General features: G+C 48.5%; 1 protein-coding gene across 1 annotated transcript in view; it reads right to left on the reverse strand.

Annotated features, from left to right (window-relative positions):
- ZNF618 (zinc finger protein 618) overlaps positions 1-22389 on the reverse strand; it is a gene marked incomplete at its 3' end in the record, with an annotated part of 149450 nt that overhangs the window by 77520 nt on the left and 49541 nt on the right. The window contains exon 2 of the mRNA XM_080630988.1: positions 5169-5212. Within this exon, the coding sequence (XP_080487114.1) occupies positions 5169-5212 (44 nt within the window). The remainder of the gene's footprint in view (positions 1-5168; positions 5213-22389) is intronic.

The following is a 22389-nucleotide window of genomic DNA, read 5'->3' on the forward strand; positions in this document are numbered from 1 at the left end:
GAACAAGCAATGGGAAAAGATGGGCAGAAAAGGAGAAACGGAACCTTGGGACTGGGTGAACTCCCCAGCTGGGGAGTGATACAAATGAGGTGGCAGATGTCCTGCTGTGGAGATACATATGGGCTTAACATAAACAAGCTACGAGGCTCCACACCATTCTTGGAACAAGCCCAAGGTGCCCAGGAGAGTGACCCATGGAAAACAATTTCCTGGCAACTGAAGACATTATAGCTATGACTTCTCAGTACTTCACGGCTACGGAAAGAGACATTTCCCACCTCACATCATTCAAAGCCCACCGAGGTTCTGGCATTTTTGGTGGAGTCCAGAAGAGGCCATGGAGCTGCTGCGAGGGCTGGAGCAGCTCTGCTCTGGAGCCAGGCTGAGAGAGCTGGGCTGGGGCAGCCTGGAGAAGAGAAGGCTCCTGAAGAGGAGACCTGAGAGCAGCTCCCAGTGCCTAAAGGGGCTGCAGGAAACCTGGAGAGGGGCTTGGGACAAGGGCCTGTAGGGACAGGCCAAGGGGAATGGCTTTAACCTGCCAGAGGGGAGACTGAGCTGAGCTCTTAGGCAGAAGCTCTTCCCTGTGAGGGTGCTGAGGCGCTGGCACAGGGTGCCCAGAGAAGCTGTGGCTGCCCCATCCCTGGCAGTGTTCAAGGCCAGGTTGGACACAGGGACTTGGAGCAAGCTGCTCCAGTGGAAGGTGTCCCTGCCCGTGGCAGGGGTTGGAACTGGATGAGCTTTAAGGTCCCTTCCAGCACAAACCATTCTGTGGTTCTATGGCTCTCCCACAGAGCTGTTAACGCTGTAATGAAGTTAAGACCCATCCATGCCCTCAGAGCCAGCTCATAATCCCAGAAGGTCGGGGATTTCAGCTCCTCTTGGGAGCAGAGCCTGCTTTTCTGCACAGCTACATCTGTGCTGTGAGCGGGTTCCCGGTTGGTGACAGCCCTGTTGCAGACGGGGCTGAGCTTCCAGCTGGCTCCGTTCCCTCCGCAAACAGATGCAGTTCCTATATCAGGGTCTGATTTATTCAGCAGGAGTCTCGCACATTAAGTGTAGTTAAGTCTGAAAACAAATCTAATGACTTTAAAATAAATAGCCAACAGAGGACTTGAAACTCAAATTCTTCCTTCCTCTGACACCCACCATATAAACAATAATAATTATATAAAACCGTGTCTAACACATGACTACACAAGACTCTGGTGACCAAGAAAAGCACACGCTGCTTGTCAGGCATAATTGCACATTTGGGTTTTCAATTATTTCTTGTCAAGATCCAGAGCCCACCATCTGAATGCTGACATTAATTACTGGTAAGTAGTTAGTTTTACAACAGCACCACTCCCAACGACTACCCCGAGCTCTGCAGCTCCTGATGCTGCTCCCACACATGCTCCAGTCCTGCCGAGCCCTCCACAACCGTCCCAGACACTCACAGAAACCAAACCTGGTTCACCATGTGCAGAAGGGGCTTCAGAAAAAGCCTCAAGAAACATCCCAGTAGGCAGGAGCAAGGTCACTGGTCCCCAGGCAATGTGCTTCATCCACAGGAGCCCACATCACCTCCTGATGCCATTGTCCAGCTGAGACCCCTCCAAGCCCCACTCGAGCACCCGACTCTTGGCAACACGCTCCAACACTAACTGCCCATCACACAAGGCAAAATCCTGCCTTTTTGCTGCCTTTAATTTGCTGCCTTTTCATTTTGTCGACTGTCTCTTTTTTCCTTGCAAATGGAAGAAGGAAGCCTCTGATCTACCTTTTCTGGAGTGTTCAAAAACACGCACAACTTTGTCAGGTTGTCTCTTAGTTGTCATCTCCTCCAAGGCAAACAGCCATCTCTCTTCCAGCCCCCTTGAGAGAAAGCTTTTTCTATACTCCTAATAATTCTCTTCACTTTTTAACAGTTCCCATTAATAAGCATTAGTGCGGTACAGGAACCACACAGCACTTAGTAAGGCAGGAGAATGGAGAGCACAATCTGCCACCACTAACTCTGAGCTGCACATGCCGAACCGTGTTATTCCAAAGGCAGCAAACAACTGTGGGGGTGAGAAGATCATAAAAATCCTGTCTCTTCAGAGCTTGAAACATCTACTTGAAACAGAATAAAACCAATTAAATACAATAAATACACAAAAATAGGATCGACCCAATGCTGTGGTCACCACTTTCAGATCAAGAATGCTGGAGTATGCCACACAGAAAGCTGTCCTGGCAACCTTATTTTGCTTTTATTTTGATACTGATGCAAATTAATCTTTAAAAGCTTCCTCAATAGTCTGCACTTACTGCGCGTTCCAAGCAAGAGCAACTTTGAAAAACATCTACCTGGTATCTCCAGCTCCCGAAGATCTTTTGTCAAAGCCACGTTTCAGCCTCCAGCCACTGACACAGCTTTCTCCAAATATTGCATTTTTATTCTATTTAATTTTTCCTCAACAGCCTTGGTCATTGTCCTGGTTTTGACCATTTTCTGTGCAGGCAGGCAGATGTGAACGGATTTTGTTTCTACTCTTCTAAGAGAAAAAGGTGACGGCCAGCCCAGCACTTCTCTATGGATGCACAAAGCAGCAGCGACCATGGGATGAGGTTCTGCTGCCCCGCTGGGAGCTCAATGGAATTGAAGTACCTGCTGTCAGGAAGGTCACCGCTCCAGGAGGATGCTCAGGTGCTGAGCTGAGCCCAGGAAGGGAGAACACCCACAGGGGACACCCTGGAGGGTCAGCTCCCACACGGAAAATGCACTGACCCCCCTGCTCTGTAAAACCCTCTGGAGAGTGCTACAGACCTGAGTTAGAAGTCACAATAAGGTACTTAGGGGTAGGATGAGATGCCTGGCTCCTTTCTCCTTGACCAGGCATCCTCCCACACTTAGTTCAGGCTAATTCCCAGAATCCCAAGAGTGAGAACTGCTGAGCCACCCCAAAATTGGGACAAGAGTTTTCCTCTCCATAAGACACCCTATGCTGGCACTGCTCCCTGCTGCTGAGCCCAACCCAGCAGGCACTGTTCAACACAGGCAGTGCTGCTGTACCACAAGCTGCACGTGATGAGGGTATTTCACCCTGTCATGCTGAGCAGTGGGGCCGGAATGATGGGTAAGGACCAGGGGTGTCGTGGTGGGGAGCACCCAGTGCATGTCCAGCAGCGGGAGATGAGGGGATGACTCACAGCAGCATTTAGGAGATTGGAAGAACAGTGGGCATTTACCATGGGAGGATGTGTTTCACCTCAGGGATAAAACTTCAGCAGCACTTCCTAGTCTCCAGAGGGACCAGGAAGGTGCTTTGGCAAAGGGTTAGCAGAGAGATGGTATCACTGGCAGTACAAAAGGGAGGATGTGAAATGCAGTTCCAGATGTGGAGGCGGCAGGCAAAGCCAGAGGGGAGTGATGGTGCTCCCCTCTGTCAGGTTCAAGCCATTCCCCTTGGCCTGTCCCTACAGGCCCTTGTCCCAAGCCCCTCTCCAGGTTTCCTGCAGCCCCTTTAGGCACTGGAGCTGCTCTCAGGTCTCCCCTTCAGGAGCCTTCTCTTCTCCAGGCTGCCCCAGCCCAGCTCTCTCAGCCTGGCTCCAGAGCAGAGCTGCTCCAGCCCTCGCAGCAGCTCCGTGGCCTCCTCTGGCCTCGCTCCAACAGCTCCACGTCCCTCTTGTGCTGCTGCCCCAGAGCTGAAAAGTCTCCTGTCTCACGAGGGTCTGCTCCATGCAGTGCTGGTGACCTGCCCAAGCAGGAGAGCAGTGCCCAGCCCTGCAGTAGCAACCAGCACACCCTGTCTGGGTGCATCAGTGGTGGTCTTGCTCTGTGCTGATCATACCAATGCAGGGACAGTGGCTTCTGCCCCACCATCCCAGGTTCTCTGCTTGTGCCACTGCAGCGTTCAGGGGCTGCCCATGCTGCTGTGCCCTCTGCTGAGGAATGGGCAGGTGATGCTGACGGAGGTGTTGCTAGGATGCCTGCAGCCCCACATACCATGCTGGCTCTTTTCCATGGCAGCCGAACTGGCTCTGGTGTTCTGTTGTCCACTGTCTCCTATTCATGCCGATGTAACCCACAAATGTGCCTCAGGTGCTCGGTGGTTCTCCCACCAATTTGTGCATCGCCTCACCACATGATGGCACCTCCCTGACTTTTCTACGCTCTTCTCCAACTCGCATGGATGTTTCCATGCTGCAGCCTGATCCCCTTCCCAGGCCACACACTCCCCTCTTTGGTACATCTTCAGCATTGCTGTTTCCAGCCTGGCACCTCTGATCTCCTACATCTTCATCTGGTTTTAGCACAAAACCTTTTGAACCTAGGAGGTGAATTTGCCACTTTGCCTCTGCATGGCAAACAAACAGGAAGCAGCTTTGAGCACGTGTGGGACCAGGTACATCTGAATGTCCCCAAAGCAGTGCTTTGCTCTTGGCTCCCACCACCTCCCCAACACCAAGCCGGCACATCACTGCTCTGCAGAGGAAACCAGCTACCATGAGTCCGTGCCTGGCCAAGGAGGAAAAGCTGCTCCTTTTTCCATACTGTCACAGCTCTGGACTGACTCCACCAGACAGAGATGGAGAAGGACCAAGAAGAACCATCTTTAGTGCACCCCAGCAACCTAAGGTGTCCTACAGCATCAGCAGGAGATGATGATGCCATAGCAGGTGAGGCTACGGCACAGGGCAAGACCCAACCTCAGCACATCCCACATGGGACCTGACATGTCCTGCACCCACCAGAGTGAGAAGCAGCAAAGACATCCCTTAGGAGGATCGGAGGGAACTGGGGTGGTGGGACACCTCTCTCCTCTCCTCTGCATGGAAGCAACGGGGTCCTCGTCCACCTACCACAGCATGGCCCAAGGTCTCCATCCAAGAACCCCATCCTGTGATGGTGTCTGTACCCAGCGTGGGCATGGGGCTGGGGGATTCACCTGTACTCCTCCATCCTGCATGCAAACCAAATCTTCCTGCAGCCCCAAGGCCAGAACAATCTTTAACCTTTCTCACATCTGCCTTGTTAGCAAAATCCAAAACCAGGTGTATGGACACTGAGCTCTACCAGCTCCAGCTCATCCCTCTCATGTGGTCACCCTTTGCCACTCGTCCCCAGGATGGAGACCTGCATCCGAGCAGAGCCCCATCTGCCACCACATCCCACCCCAGCAGAGCAAACACCCACCTACCTGCTGGAAGAGCTCCTCCGCCCGCTGCTGTTGCTCTCGTCGGCCTAAGGGGGCAAAAGACATCAAAAAATGAGGCTGTTTCAGTTCAGAGAGGCACCACCACCCCCTGAATCCTTCCTGCGAGCAGAATGCACCCAAATACCTGGGTTTTCCCCATTCCAAGTTACACACGTGCCCCATGCTTGGTGCAGTGGCACATATTGTGAGCTTACCCCAGTGCAGGGGCCTGGGGCAGGATTCTGGATGCAGCCCCATCACAGAGGTGACTTCTTGAGTGGATTCCCCCTGGTTACTCTCCTGCAGTTATTTTATGGCACTTTACAAAAGTCTAATGACCCCTCCTATGCAAAACCACACGATTTGCAGGAGGGAAATAAGGCAGAAATAGCCAAGCTCAGTGCTGTGCCCAAGCCAAGATGGACACCCAAGAGCCGATCCCATCCGAGGTGGACGGCGAAGCCTCACTGCTGGATTAGAGGGGCCACCTCCCTTCGTTAGCAAGGCATTTGCTAATTGAGCCCCTCTGAGCTGCTCCAGGGGGCTGAGCAGGGAGCAACCAGGGGCTCCTCCTTTCCTCCTCCTTCCCCCGGCTCTGCACTGGGAGGCTTCCTTGGAAAGCCAATATTATTCCAAAACCCAGAATTTTTATTTCTGAAATTGTGCAAATACAAGTTAAAAGATATGAGCTGCGTTTCACATTTTGTGCAAATGGCAGAACCAGGCAATTCATGTGCAGCAGGATGGGGGCCAGCCAACGATTTCGATAAAATAAACCCTTTTTTAATTTAAATGCTAATGCACTGAATTAAAATTTAATAACTGAGGAAATTGAAAAGCCGAGCAGGAATATTGGAAATAAATCCAAGCAGAAACAGCTGAAATTAAAAATTCTGGAGAGTGGGAGGACAGCAGCGAAGCTGTCTGAGATGATTACATTTTTTTTTTCCTATTTTTTTTTTTTCAGAATGAAGGGGGGAGGAATGAAAACCTCCTCTCTTTGCCTGGCTCTAGGGCAGTAAATCGAGAGCGCTGTGATTTATTGCTCAATTTTCCTGAGGGAAAAAGGCTTTCTTTCATGTTGAAATATTTCATAAATTTCAAGCCAGCATAAATTCTTAATTTAAAAGTTATGGAGGTCACAGTTAGTGCACTGCTGCAATTTGGGAATCTTAAAGGAATAGCAACCAAAAATTGCAATTTCATTTTTCCCTTTTTTGAGTTCTTCCAAAGAAATTTTGTTCAAAGAGATTCTCCCAAGTTGCACAAAGCTGAGACTCATCCTGGCTGCTGCAGGCTGGAGAAATCCACTGGAAATGAAGAGATAAAAATCTAATTCAATTACAGAAAGGAATTTTTTGATGATGATTATTATTATTGTTAGCCACTTGAGGAATTTCTGCTCAAAAATTTCCTCCCTCCATTGCCTGGGAAAAGCCAGAAGGGAGGAGCTGACAATGTAATTGCTTCTGTTAGATCTCCAATCTTTTGTGAGCACTGATATGTTCATTTGTTATACAGCTGTTCAGCTACAGAAAGGATGTCAGAGCACCCATAATTCAAAGCAATCAATCAAAAATTAATGATTTGTCATGGTTACACAATGGAAAAAAAAAACCCTCAAAAAGGAGCTTTATGGGTTCCTGCAACTGGGAGATTGCTCAAACCTTCAGGGCATTTTCTAGAAGGTTAGATCTGGGTGTACCAAAAAAAAGGGGAAAAAAAATAAAGTAGGAAAATGGAGATTTAACATGGAGCCGGGGCAGAAACCTCACAGGGCATCGGTGTTATCCCAAACCCCTAGAGATGGGGGATGCAGCAATTCCCGTCCTTTCAAAGAGCTTCCTGCACAACCTAACCTCCCAGGTCACCCTGCAAACCCTGCTCCCCAATGGCAGGAAAACTGCCCAGGCTCCTGAAGTTATAATTCCACATGAAAATCACCCATGGAATACGCAGGTCGCCTGGATGAAAGCTCCTGAAAGCCACAAAATACAAGGGCAAAGCTAAAGGCACAATCTCCACGTTGCCTTCACATCATCTCTAGGACCACTGCAGCCACACCACCAAGTGGTACCTAAATATTACCAAAAATTAGCACCTAAAATATTCAACCTAAAGTATTATTAGACCTAATTTATTATTAGACCTAAATTACTATTAAACTTAAATTATTATTAAACCTAAATTAATATTAAACCTAAATTATTACCAAAAATACCCAGTATTTCAGTTTGGGAAGCATGGAGCCTACCTCAACTTTGCAAAGGTGTCTGCGATTGTAAAGTCATTCATCCTCCATCTACAAGAATTCCCTTACATATAAATACATTTTGGGAACACGTCGTGCCTGGATCATATTCCCAAAATATGAAGCATCTCAATGTCTTGTTGCCATATTTTACTCCTGGCTAGACACACGTGTTAGCTGGGGCCTCTGGTGTGATTTACCGCCCAACCCAACCCAAGAATCACTCCGTGAAGGATCATGCATGTAATTCATTTTGTGTTCCTTTTCATAGTTGTATTTGGAGTTGAATGAATGAATTGCTGGAAATAAATGATGTGGTGACTGATGCCTCTGCGGTTCCTGACCAGCACCGACCAACTGCACAGCACCGAATGGGGCCAATAGGCAAATTTATAATTTACTTCTTTTTTTTGCTTACCTTCCCCACTCTGTGTTTCTGCCCAGCCTGATCTCTCCTTCCTGTCTTATTTCTTAGTTTTCATAATGGCATTGTGACAAGCTGAGAGAGCTGGGCTGGTCCAGCCTGGAGAAGAGAAGGCTCCTGAAGGGGAGACCTTAGAGCAGCTCCAGTGCCTGAAGGGGCTGCAGGAAACCTGGAGAGGGGCTTGGGACAAGGGCCTGTAGGGACGGGACAAGGGCCTGTAGGGACAGGCCAAGGGGAATGGCTTTAACCTGCCAGAGGGGAGACTGAGATGAGCTCTTAGGCAGAAGCTCTTCCCTGTGAGGGTGCTGAGGCGCTGGCCCAGGGTGCCCAGAGAAGCTGTGGCTGCCCCATCCCTGGCAGTGTTCAAGGCCAGGTTGGACACAGGGGCTTGGAGCAAGCTGCTCCAGTGGAAGGGGTCCCTGCCCGTGGCAGGGGTTGGAGCTGGAGGAGCTTTAAGGTTCCTCTCAACGCAAACCAGGCTGGGACTCTGTGATTCTATGAAATTCTAAGCAGTGGTATTTAAGAACCATAAATATTGTAAGCAAGTCAAAGCAGCGAATTGCTGGAAACCTCCATTTAGCCATCAGCAACCAGAACGTGCCCAGATGGGTCAGAGCAGCTTTCGACGAAGTAGCCTCTTCAGCAAAGAGAACTCTCCCGTGCACTGGTTTACCCAAGCAATTTAATTCAGTGACTTCTTCATTTATAATTAAAAGCAGAGGGGCAGGGTCTGCATCTGCCTGCCAGAACCGGGGCTCTGCAACATAGGCTGCATAATCCTCCATACAATCTCTCACATAAAATAATTTACAATTCCAAATATGATTCCCTAAAGCTGCTTTTGTACGGGTTGGGTATGTTTTAGATAGTTTTGTTTAACTAACGCTAATAAATATCTTTAAAAAGCACGAAGCAGAATGTGGTTTCTGGCCATATGCTCCTCAAGTTGTAAGCGAAAAGTAAATCATGTGATAAATAAGGAATGTCTCAGTCAACATCTCCTAACAGGATAAAGTGACAAAAATGAGGAGGGAAGCAGATGTACAACTGACCCGAGAAACCTATGTTTATAGAAAGGGCTACACGATATTGGGAGAAACCCCCAACATTTTAACAGCTACTGCAAAACACAAAAATAACTGAAACCCATAAAAATGTTAAATGAGATTTGGGAAGATTTAAGCGTGGGCTTTCTGTCTGATCACTTCAATGATGATTAGAAACAATCGTTCAAACCACTTGGATTTGCATCTACATACACCACGCTCAGATCTGCTCCCATGGGCATGAGGCTCAGCATGGGACAGGGGTGCCAGGAACCCCCCATCCACCACCAAAGCCCTCCCCAGGGGGAAAAAGGCTTTAAATTTAAATGCATTTACTTATTTAGGTCAAGAGAGGTTCTCCTTCCTCTCTACTCTGCCCTGGTGAGACCGCATCTGGAATATTGTGTCCAGTTCTGGGCCCCTCAGTTCAAGAAGGACAGGGACCTGCTGGAGAGAGTCCAGCGCAGGGCAACTAAGATGATGAAGGGAGTGGAGCATCTCCCTTATGAGGAAAGGCTGAGGGAGCTGGGTCTCTGTAGTTTGGAGAAGAGGAGACTGAGGGGTGACCTTATTAGTGTATATAAATATATAAAGGGGGAGTGTCACGAGGATGGAGCCAGGCTCTTCTCAATGGCAAACAATGATAGGACAAGGGGTAATGGGTATAAACTGGAACACAAGAGGTTCCACTTAAACTTGAGAAGAAACTTCTTCTCAGTGAGGGTGACAGAACACTGGAACAGGCTGCCCAGGGGGGTTGTGGAGTCTCCTTCTCTGGAGACATTCAAAACCCGCCTGGACACATCCCTGTGTAACCTTATCTAGGTGTTCCTGCTCTGGCAGGGGGATTGGACTAGATGATCTTTTGAGGTCCCTTCCAATTCCTAATGTTCTGTGATTCTGTGATTTGTACAGAGCCACCCCCCTGTGACTGGGGTCTGAACTTCATCTGCCAAGGGAAGATGTCTCGAAGTGTGCTCTAAACAACCCTAATTCTGGGGGGTTCAGTCTGGAGAAGAGAAGGCTCAGGGGGAACCTGATCACTCCCTACAACTGCCTGACAGGAGGATGGAGCCAGGAGGGGCTGGGCTCTGCTCCCAAGGAACAAGGGATGGGACAAGAGGAACCGGCCTCAAGCTGCACCAGGGCAGGTTTAGATGGAGCTGAGGAACAATTCCTACCCCAGAGGGTGCTCAGGCATTGGCACAGGCTGCCCAGGGCAGGGCTGCAGGCACCGTCCCTTCAAGGGTTCACACCCCGTGGAGACGAGGCCTCAGTGCCATGGGTTAGTGGTGGCCTTGGCAGGGCTGGGGTAAGGGTTGGACTGGATGAGCTGAAAGGGCTTTTCCAACCCGGCTGATTCAGTGATCCTGTGTTTTAATTTCACCCGGGGTTTGCAGGAGGAGCAGCAGCCGCAGCTCCTCTCCAGAGCAGCAAAGTCATCTTACCTTTGTGGGTGCTTTGTAAAAGGGCCAAGTTGTTTGTTTTACCTGAGGGGAAACGAAGACAACCAAAACAAACCTCACAACCTACTTCTCCCAAACGCCCTCCCAAAGACAGCTGAGTAATTGTCAGCGAAACCCAAACCCCAGGCGCAGGTCAGGAAGGAGCCAGCAGCACCCAGCGTGCAAAATTCACTCAAATAATTAATAGTTGGCAGCAGGAGAAGCAACTGGAAACAGGTCTCCCAAAGGAACGTGCCATAAAAATAACTGCAGGCCCACCTGAGCTGTCTGTTGAGATTAACATCAGAGCCACAGAAAATGCTCAATTTTTTTTACTAAACAAAGCAAAGACATTGGCAGTTTCCTATTTAATTCTCATTTAATAGCAGAAAGAAAGAAAAGAAGCTCCCCATCACACTGAAACATCTGCAGGGCTAAAGGACCCATAAATATGCTCACGCCCCTTTTTTGTGAGGGGGACACTTTAGCTTCCTCCTGCCAATCCAGTGGATGCTAAGCAAACCCAAACGCCCAGCATGGCACTGTAGAGCCCCATATCACCCTTATGGTGTACTCATCTCCCACCAAGCTCAGTGATGTCTCTCCAGGTTTATCAGAAGCAAGAGCAATGCTGAGCCAATGGGTGAGCAGAGCAGGGCCCGTGCCCAGGCACTTCCCAGGGCCAGGGCATTCTCCACACAATGGAAAATGTGATGATGCTTTACACTGCTGTGCCTTGTCCTGTCCTCATCCTTTGAAGATCCTTAAGTGCAGCCTCCAAAGGGATGAGTTTTCCAACAGGGAACAAGTTAGTTCCTTGGGCCGGAGGAACGTGCTGCCTATTTCCTCAGCTGCAGCTTCCCCTCAAGAAACAACCAGAATTATAATAACCATTAAAGAAAGATAGCTGAGAAATCTGAGCTCGACCGAAGGCATCTCCTCCAGTCCTGCAGCAGAGCCGTCTCAGAAGCAAGGGTCCAGCATCCCCCCATGCCCACCACGGGGTCTGCAAACTGCCCCCTTGCTGACTGTGGGACAACATCACCAAGACTCAGATCCGGGATGCTGGCAGCAGCCTGGAAACACTGCAGGGTCAAACTGATCTGTGAGCATCCACAGGAATTTCATCCTTTTACTCAGCTGCAGCTTTGCTGCAGGGAGAAGTAGAGTGTGGATGGGCTGAGGTCAGGGCTTTGTCTGAGGCATGGGGAAAAGCCAACAGTAAAACCCAAACATCTGAGCTTTCTAAACCCTCTGAGATGAGAACAGCGGGAAGGTTTTGACTTGAGGTCATCAGAACAAAAGGGCAGCAACTCCCATCGCGGCACAGAGGCGCATGTGGCTCCGGCCAAGCCAGGGACAAGCTTTGCAGCAGGTGAGAGGTGTGGCAGCAGCACTGAGGATGGAAATAAACCAGACCTGCCAGGGATACATGCAGGTGATGCTCAATACCTCCACTGCCACAGCACAGGGACATGGTAGAACTGAAAGACCTATGGTGGGAAGACCAATGACCTCATTTGGGCTCTAACACCCACTACAGGGAAGCCTCCAGCCTGAGGAGAGGGTGCTCCTTACTCCTGCTTATACACATCACTTATACCAAGCTTTCAAAAAAACAGGCTTCCACAGAATCCCAGCCTGGTTTGCGTTGGAAGGGACCTTAAAGCTCATCCAGTTCCACCTCCTTGCCAGGGCAGGGACACCTTCCACCACAAGGCAGCTTTCAGTCAGCAGAGGAGATGCTCTTGTGCCTGTCCAGCCATCCTGGGGGTGTCCTCCAATCCCACCATGGAGGTGCAGAGTGTCCCCAGTGCCCATCCCTGTGGGATGGGGGATAACTAACCACTGATGGTGTTTCTCACCACACGCCTTCCCACAGGCTCCCAGCCACCGCGATGCCAGTGCTGCTTCCCAAATACTAATCAGGAACAAACACTAATGATGAAATATGCTGCAGGTTCATCAGCCCCACGCAAAGGTCAGGCGTGAGCACAGGATTACACTGGAAAACTAAGGCGGGAATGATCCCTCTGCTCTTGTCATTCCACTCCCGACTTCACCCAGTGCCCCTCTTTATCCTGATTTCAATTCTCTTCGTATTGGCAGGAGAATTATTTTCCTTTAACTTCTTTTTTTTGTTGCTTGGTTTTGCAAACGGTGGGACTGGGTTTCCTCAGACTTACCCCAAACTCTTATCTGGGGCAGACAAAGTTGCAGCACACAGGTAAGCAGGCGAATACCAGTAATAGTAAAATCATTATACAAGTCCAGAAATTATTCAGTTGCATTGCATTTACTTCTTGCCTACTGTTTTCTATCTTATCCCTTGGAGAAGGACTTTTGAAGAGGGCCTGTAGGGACAGGCCAAGGGGAATGGCTTTAACCTGCCAGAGGGGAGACTGAGCTGAGCTCTTAGGCAGAAGCTCTTCCCTGTGAGGGTGCTGAGGCGCTGGCCCAGGGTGCCCAGAGAAGCTGTGGCTGCCCCATCCCTGGCAGTGTTCAAGGCCAGGTTGGACACAGGGGCTTGGAGCAAGCTGCTCCAGTGGAAGGGGTCCCTGCCCGTGGCAGGGGTTGGAGCTGGAGGAGCTTTAAGGGCCCTTCCAACCCAAACTCTGTGATTCTGTGATTCTATGATCTTCCCATTTTGTCACATTAATAACATTGGGGTGTTGCCTGCATCTGCGTCATCTCAGGAACTCAGAATTACATGTTCTTCTAAAATCTCTCAAACTGAAAAGGTCGAATTCCTGCTGGACAAGGCTCACACGGGGTTTGCTCCCCAGGAGAGTGCGCAAACACCAAAATCCACCAGGCAGGGACAATCCCACCACAGAGTCCCCAGCCGGGACGGGTGCTAAGCCACGGCAGAGCTTTTCCCTTTTGGAATGGGAAAAAAATTGCCTTGAAGGACTCCAGGTCTTCATGTCTCCAGCCATTCACTTTGGCTCCCGATACTTCAGGCAGTCGCAGACGTGTTTAAGGGCTGTAAGCAGCAGCCTCTGAGTCAAGGGAATATTCATACGAGTAATTTTATGAACTTGCTGAAAGAATTGGCAGAATCTGTGCATTGAATTTCAATTTTCCTCTTGTGGCAGAGCAGAGAAATTCAAGCAGCACACGAGAGCAGACGTACACCAAGGAAAGGAACATGAAACAAATTCTAACCTAAAACCACCAATGTTCAAACAAGCATTAAAAGGCCTCAACCTCACAAACCTTTTTTTTCTCCCCAAAACAATCATGAAATTAAAACCGTGAATTAAATCAATGCAGCAAACTGGCCTGGATTTAAAGAGTTACCCCTTGATTATAAGCAACTGAAAAGCAATCAAAATGTTTTTTCCATCTCCTGTTGCTCAGCTCGCTCCTCACTCTGTCCTTTATGAGAAAAATAATCAGACGGAGGGTGAAGAGGAGAAAAGGCATTACTGATTCCTTCTGAACCCTCCTATTATAAAAGCTGGAAAATAAGAGTGACTGGGCAAAACAACAGCATTCTCTGCACAATCGCATGTTTACAGATGGCTATGAGCTTCCCAGCAAAAGAAACAGCTGGAAATATTTTTAAAGAATAAATGTATAGGGAATGAACCCTTGGGGGGAGGAGGGGTTATTATTTTTGACTTGGGGGGATACAAATGGAGGAGAAGGAGCCGGCGGGAGCGCTGCAGAAATCCACCCGTTTTCCCAGGTTTCCAATTTCACAGGAAAATCTCAGGAAATCAAATTTAACACAAAAAATCCCACTGCAGGCACTTTTCCAAGTTGATAAAACAACATATGTAACGAGCTACGAGTGCACATGGAGAAAGAATGAAAATAGGACTTATTTATGCACGGAATCCCACACGTTTCCTACAGAAGTGCCGTTCCACACGTTCTGTTGGGAGTGTGGGAGCAGGCACATCGCACGGGCTCTGCTTTGAAACACCACGTCTGATGGGCCACCCAGAGCTTCCCATGGGCAACCCCCTGGTAGGAATCACCAGGAACATCTATCCACCTGCAGAGCTCCGGCCTTTCCCTGCTGGAGGCTGATACGACACAGAGGGAAAGATCAGAAAGTTGAGCTGAAGATGAACAATAGAGGATGGGCTCTCACCACAGCTCTGCTGATGGGAGGCAACATAAAAAACCATGTTATCTCCACCCCACGTGGAAGAACTCAGCAGAAGTTCAATGGGAACAGTTTAATATATCTCAAAATAAGTCTCTGTGCAATGGCGGTGAGAGCAGGCGTGCGCAGTGGTGAGAGATGTGCAGTCCCGGTGCGGAGGTGCTGATGGTAAGGGCTCAGAACAGAATCATGGACTCCCAGTCTGGTTTGTGTTGGAAGGGACCTTAAAGCTCACCCAGCTCCAACCCCTGCCACAGGCAGGGACACCTTCCACTGGAGCAGCTTGCTCCAAGCCCCTGTGTCCAACCTGGCCCTGAACACTGCCAGGGATGGGGCAGCCACAGCTTCTCTGGGCACCCTGGGCCAGCGCCTCAGCACCCTCACAGGGAAGAGCTTCTGCCTAAGAGCTCAGCTCAGTCTCCCCTCTGGCAGGTTAAAGCCATTCCCCTTGGCCTGTCCCTACAGGCCCTTGTCCCAAGCCCCTCTCCAGGTTCCCTGCAGCCCCTTTAGGCACTGGAGCTGCTCTCAGGTCTCCCCTTCAGGAGCCTTCTCTTCTCCAGGCTGCCCCAGCCCAGCTCTCTCAGCCTGGCTCCAGAGCAGAGCTGCTCCAGCCCTCGCGGCATCCTCATCAAATACAAGACAATCCAAGGCCAAAACTTATTATGTAGAAATAAGAAACACCCAATTTGATAACTATTGCAGTGAGGTGGTGTTAGGAACGGGACTATAAGAAGGTCCAGGATTTGCCAAGAGTCCCCTCAAGGCTGACACCAGAGAGGAAGGCTGTCCATTTGGAAACTGTAAGTTTTATCCTTATAAACAAAATCCCTTGAGGCATTTAAAATGAGGTTGAAACTAAACCATTTACCATTGGGACGTTAACTCCAGGATGTCACCTTCCTTCTCCCCCAGTTTGGCTTCTTTTACTAGTGCGAAATGGTGGTAATTTTACTTAGGAAAGGCAAAAAATTTAAAAGTCAAACCACACTGATCTAAAAGGAAGGCTGGGGGAAGCTCCCAAAGGCGGGTGATTTTTTCAAACTTAAAAAAAGAGCAGTAATTACAGGGAGAAAATTCAGAAATGGCTCAGTCTGCCTCAAAAATGGAAAAAAAAAGGAAAAAAGCAAGAAAAAATAGTAAAAAGAGAAAAAACGAGAAGAAAGAAGGAAAGGGGAAATGAAGGAAGCTGGAGAAAAAACAGGCTTAAAGTAGAAATCCTGGAAGTTCTGCTTGCAAAATGCCTCCCATCAGCCGACCACGAATCCTATAAATATCCCCAGATCCACTCCCCGGGCCGAGAGAAATCAATAAACAAACAAACAACCTCCATGATTAAAATGAATAAAAACAGAAAAAAGGAAAAGAAAAAAGCCCAAATAAAGACCAAATTAAAGACCAAAAGAACCCCAAAGGCCTGGCTGCTCCCAGCGAGGGCGGGCGGCTTTGCCGCCTTCCCAAGGGCTGCTTGGGAAATAAGGGGAGAGAAAAAACAACTTTTCTTGGGTACATCTCAACCTGTCAAGGCTCCTGCAGGGCCCCTGGTCCTGCTGAAACACCACTTCCCTCCTTGAGGTCATACTGCCCAAATACTGCCCAAGGGCAAAGGGGAGCCCACAGCCCTCCACCAGAACTCCTCAAACTAGGCACAGCTTTGGGAAGAGCAGGATGTCTCCAGGTACCATAGAATCCCAGCCTGGTTTGTGTTGGAAGGGACCTTAAAGCTTCTCCAGCTCCAACCCCTGCCACAGGCAGGGACCCCTTCCACTGGAGCAGCTTGCTCCAAGCCCCTGTGTCCAACCTGGCCTTGAACACTGCCAGGGATGGGGCAGCCACAGCTTCTCTGGGCACCCTGGGCCAGCGCCTCAGCACCCTCACAGGGAAGAGCTTCTGCTTTATATCTTCATTTACCTCCCCTGTTTCAGTTTCAACCCATCACCCCTTGTCCTATCACTACAGTCCCTGATGAAGAGCCCCTCTCCAGCATCCTTGTAGCCTTCAGACACTGGAAGCTGCTCTGAGGTCTCCACGCAGCTTCTCTTCTCCAGGCTGAACAGCCCCAACTTTCTCAGCCTATCTTCATACAGGAGGTGCTCCAGCCCCTGATCATCCTTGTGGCCTCCTCTGGACTTGTTCCAACAGTTCCATGTCCTTCTTATGTTGAGGACACCAGAACTGCACACAATGCTCCAAGTGAGGTCTCAGGAGAGCAGAGTAGAGGGGCAGGATCACCTCCTTCGCCCTGCTGGTCACGCTCCTTTTGACGCAGCCCAGCACATGGTTGATTTCTAGGCTGCAAGTGCACACAGCCAGGTCATCAGCCTTCATTATTGTCACTCCCCAGTCAACATCTCCAAACCATCAGCTGGGAAGAAACTGTTTTTCAAGTAGTTTGCATGGGTCGAACACCATCAAGACCCGACCTGTGTGACCTTCAACTCTATGGCTCATGGAACTGAAACAAATGAGGGCATGGAGCTGCAGGGAAACGATTTTCAGCCAAAAGCATAGCTATAGTGAGACCAACCACCGCACAATTAGTGTCTGCACAATAGAATATGACACTCATATGCAAAAAGTGGAAGTGACACAATCTGACATTCAAAATTTTCTTACTCATACAGGCAAAATAGATCCTATTTATTTTTTTTAAAGCAAGAACTGCAAAATGTGTTCAAAAGCTAAATGAAGCTCTTGGAAGCCCCAGATTCTGCTCAACTCGAAACTACAAAACTCAGACAGATTTTCTGGCCAACAAGAAAAATTAAGATCAATATAGTTTGCTTTTGGCTCAACATGAAAAAGAATTTTTCAATCTGTCATGAGCTTTAAGAAAGAAATCTCTTATTTGCTCAGCTCTGCCACCAGACACATTGGTTGGAGCAGCGCGGGAGAACCTCCACTGGGATGGGAAAAAGGTCCAAATGTTCTTACAAGATCCATTTCGGGGTTGAATTTTGCAGGTGCCATCATCAATCCTTTACCAGCAGCTGCTGCAGTCTTGTGCAAGTGAAGCCCTCACGTCTCATCACCTCCAAAACTCAGACGTAGCCCTGGGTCATGTCTAAGAACTAGAGAGAAACCCTCGAGCCCAAGGGTTAAAGCCTAATTCCCAAATGAAGTTCAGATTTACCTGCAATATAGGCTGCTGCTGCCAGAGCCAGACAGGGCTGGGTCTGCCTCTGAGCTGAGAAAGGAGCAATAAACCCACTGAAATGGATCCGCATGACAAAAACATGAGGCCCAGGGCTGTTTCATCCTCCAGATGGGTCATCAGAAACCCTCCAGCCACCAGCCTGCTCCAGTGCCCCTTGAGTACCAGCTGCGGAAGATGCTGGGCTGGGAATAGCTCCTGAGTGCCAGGTTCCACAAGCTCTTCCGTGAAAGAAAGTAAACTGATGCTCACCTACCCTTTATGCTGTGGCAGCCCCACTGACAGTTATTTACCCTAAGTGCATTGTTTTCCACTCAGATCATGTAACTGCAGCAGCAGCCATGGGTATTTTCTCTATGAACTGGTTTGCACCCAAGGAACATGGTATACCACAAATTTGGGGACTGGTTTGAAGCACTTTAACTCCAATAAATTATTCTACTGATCATCTGGAAAATTTCCTCAGCCCAAGAATTGTTTTCCGTACAAAACACTCCAAGAGTGGGGTTAGAAATATGGGAAGCTGTGACAATTCAGGGCATCTGTAAAAAGCCCAATGAATGCTGGGGACAGTACTTGAATCTCTAAAATCCATCCAGGGTGAGGGACCTCTACTTTGGTGCACTTCGCCTCCACATTGTCCTAAATACAAAGGAGGCCACAGGATGTTCCTGAATCATAGAATGGTTTGGGTTAGAAGGAACCTTAAAGCTCATCCAGTTCCAAGCTAGCACATGCTGCTGCTGAAGGATTCCAACCGCTTTAGCTCAGGTTGTCCCCAGCATTTTTTCTTAAGAAAGACAAATATAGTCTTATGTCCACCTGAATGATCCAGAAAAGACGATCACACTGGAGTTCCTCACTAAATCTGTATGATCACACTGAGACAGGTCCAAGATGTGTCCATTGGGAACAGGCAAAGGAAAGGGAAGATGAACACACACTTCTGCAAAGGAGAGCCACATCTGCAGTGACTTGTGCCTGTACTGCAACATCGGTCTTCCAGAGTCACCAGCAAACCTCAGCAAGTCAGGCTGCAGCCAAGCCCTTGGGTTCCCCAGCAAGATGCCAGAGCAGCTTCGTGGCACAGAGCTTGCAGGGTCTTCACAAAACTTTGTGCCTCGCAAACAGATTTTTGTGGACGCTGTGTGCTCTGCAGGAAACCACAGCAGTTATTCTGCTCCCTACCACGAGGGCACAGCTCCCCTTTGGCTCTGCCTCCACATGGCAGCGATGGGGCTTCACCACATCAGCACAGATTTACTGCAGTAATTCCCCATCACTGGTACTTTGCAGTGCTCTATTTTTCACTCATGCATATGGCAAGGCAGCAGCTCGCAGGCTCAGCGTATTGGTCTCTGGTGAATAATTGCCTAGGTAATAAAAAAGCCCAAACCTACCATGCCACAGCTATGCAGCCACCCCACTGCAGTGTGAAGTGGACATTCTCTCCAGTCTCCAAGGATTTCCCAACATTTGCAGCTGGGAGAGGGTTCAGATAAAGGACATCCAGGAGGCAAAACCCCACAGTGCCTGTAAGGGTCTTAACCGTGACCTCCTGGCTCCCCTGCAGCCACTAATGGCCAAACTCTGCACTTCACACAAATTATGGCGAGCATCAAAAATATCTTTACAACAGAGCTTTTATTCCCATCTATTTGAAGCTGCTTTCCCCTTTTGTTTCTTCTCTAAACCGGTTAAAATGAGCATTAAGGGATATAATTATGTTGTTAGCTTAATTGCCTACTTAAAGCAGAATCTACAGGGGTTTAATGCAAGATTTGAAAGGGGGGGAAGGAAATTGGGATATTAATGGATACAATTTTAAAAGTGAACCTCTTCTGGGGAAAAGTGAGTTTGAGTTTGGGGCATGGGATAGAGCATGCAGGGGAACGAGGTAGAACCAGCCCCATCGGTTTCTGTCCCATGGTTTTGTCAAAATGTGAATTGTTGGCCCATTCCTTCTCTAGCAGTCTAATTTCAGAGAATTTGACCTAATTAATCATTAACCATCACACACACACAAAAAAGGATCCCTCATTCAGTTTGAAACCTTAATGCTATTATTGGCGTGACACACTTAAGCTCAGGATAGGGGCTGTTATCTGGTACATGCCCGATGCTGCAAGGACCAGTCCAGCTGGGAGAACTCTCACTCCCAAATCACCCAATGGACAAACCACCATTTTCCACAGATGGAGGAGCATAAACAGTACAAGGGAAGAACAAAAATTGGTACCTGGCCTTTATTCCGATAGTTGTTGTCTAAATAAAGTCACTAGTGTCAGTATGCAAAGGCAGAAGGATGCTCATCATCCCTATGAGCCAACCTCTCCCCTTTGAAAAAGCAGAGCGCTTTCAGAGGCTGGAGAGCCAATGGTCCCACCACTTCCCTGGGGTCACTAACGGCATCGCACGGCTCTGGATGCGAAGAGACTTCAAAGGCATCAGCAAAAACTGTTGGGTTCTTTCATCAGCGGTCCTAAATGCCTCTAATTTCTACATTTCTCTTCCCATAGAAGGTCACTGTGACAGGTACTGTTTCCCCTGTCTCAGCACTGAGATGTTGCTTCTTGAGTACTTCTGGCCTCCTCTAACTAAACTGTATAGATCCTGCTTCTCCACCACCAGGGTTTGTCAGACCTAGAATTAAGCTCAGCACTTCCCCGTGCCACCTTCCTTTCACCGGCTCAACTGCTTTATCTGAAGTACAGCTCTAACCAGAGCCAAATCCCCAACTCTGAACCTCCAGTTTGGCTCAGAAACTCAGTTCCTGCAGGTTTTTGATCTTCCTCCTGCCCAGTGTTCACCATGGACCTGGAGCACGCAGGGGACACAAAACCTGGGGGAAAACCCCAGCACCACCTTAATGAGTTTTTGCTGCTCGTATGACCCAGCAAGGGAAATGCTCATGGAAATCCAATAAATACAGACAGGAAACAAGAAATATGGAGAAGGACTTTTTATAAGGGCAGGAAGAGACAAGGGGGAATGGGTTTAAACTTAAACAGAGGAGATTTAGGTTGAATACAAGGCAGAAGCTCTTCCCTGTGTGGGTGCTGAGGCGCTGGCCCAGGGTGCCCAGAGAAGCTGTGGCTGCCCCATCCCTGGCAGTGTTCAAGGCCAGGTTGGACACAGGGGCTTGGAGCAAGCTGCTCCAGCGGAAGGTGCCCCTACCCGTGGCAGGGGTTGGAACTTTAAGGTCCCTTCCGACACAAACCACTCTGTGATTCTATGGTTCTATGAAACACAGTTCTGATCCTGCAGAGATGGAGCAAACCTTCACCCTCAGTGTTAGCTCAGAAATACACACACAGCAAGACCCAGCACCTCCATGTTCTTGTTTTCCCAGAAAGAAACAAAATGTTGATCTCAAAAGAGATGCTTTCCACCCAAACCAAGAGCCCTCCCAGGGTCTGCTCCCACACTTTGGCTGTCTTTCCTTTAGGAAACTTTAAATCAGCTTTTAAGCTCATTTAAATAAAATATTGAAATCTTTAAGGAAGCTTTGTTATGTTTTTAATTCTATTATTCAAATATTCAATATGGTATCTCAAATATTCCTATGTTTGAAATCTTTAAGAAACTTATTTTGCGTTCTAAGCAACTGTTTCCCCACAGCCTCTTGCAGACCCCACAGAGAGACCATTGCTGTGATTTTGGAGATGGATGGAGTTCCATGCAGCCGTGCAAGAGAACACCACAGTCCAGGACGAATTATAGGTGTATACACAAAACCAAGAGAATTAATGTGTCTCGGTGTTTCTTCAGGAACATAGAGGAAAAGTGCATTGTTACAAAGTGCAGTATATATGACGAGGAATATGTATAGCACATATTAAGGACTTGAGAGAAGAAGCCACCTTGGATCGTTTGATTAGTACAGTAAGTACTTCCTATACCAAGATAAGTGGGTTTCCAACAACTTGAACTCAACATAATTAGAGAGATTAATAAAGCATCAGAATTAGGACATGAGGTTGAATGGAAGAATGGGAAAGAATCTGGAAATCAGCACATAAACAAGGGGATGCACCAACTGACAGGCTCATAAATCCTGAGGAGCCTGATGGCAAGTCCAACCATGGTCACCAAGCAGCAACAAACGGCACCATCAAAACCATCCAGGTTTAAAGTCCATACTGGGAACCTAACCCTATGCAGGGTTTACATGAAAACCACACTGAAAAATAACACCACTGCGAAATCAGATCTCAGAAAATGACAGAATTTGGGTGGAATCCACCCTCTGGGATGTGCTGCCAGCCTGCCCCATGCTCTGACACAGCTGAGACACTGGGATGCTGGAACACAAACCAGCTCTTCCACGGGACCCTCAACTCCTCAGCCCACAGTGGAATTTACTAAGATAAAAGTAAAGAAGAAAAAAAGATTGACCTGGTCTGCCGCTGGTCATCAGGTCATTGATTCTGCAACGTTTCTGCATCATAATTAATTTATTTTTTTAATAATAAAAATGAATAGAATATTTTCTAGAAACAGGGGTTTTTTAACTGTTTTTCCCTCCCATATTTGTGCTTTCCTTCATACCTGGCTTTGGGCAATGTGGGGACATCAAGAAGGGATGCGCTGCTCACCCCTCAGCCTGACTGTATGACACCCCAACTGCCTCTTCCTCTTGAGGCTCAGCTGAGTACTGCCAACAAGAACAGAATCACAGAATCACAGATCTCATCTCAGTCTCCCCTCTGGCAAGTTAAAGCCATTCCCCCCTTGTCCCAAGCCCCTCTCCAGCTTTCTTGTAAGCACCCTTTAGGTATTAGAAG

The sequence above is a fragment of the Psittacula echo genome (assembly GCF_963264785.1).
Source record: "Psittacula echo genome assembly, chromosome: 16".
NCBI lineage: Eukaryota > Metazoa > Chordata > Aves > Psittaciformes > Psittacidae > Psittacula > Psittacula echo.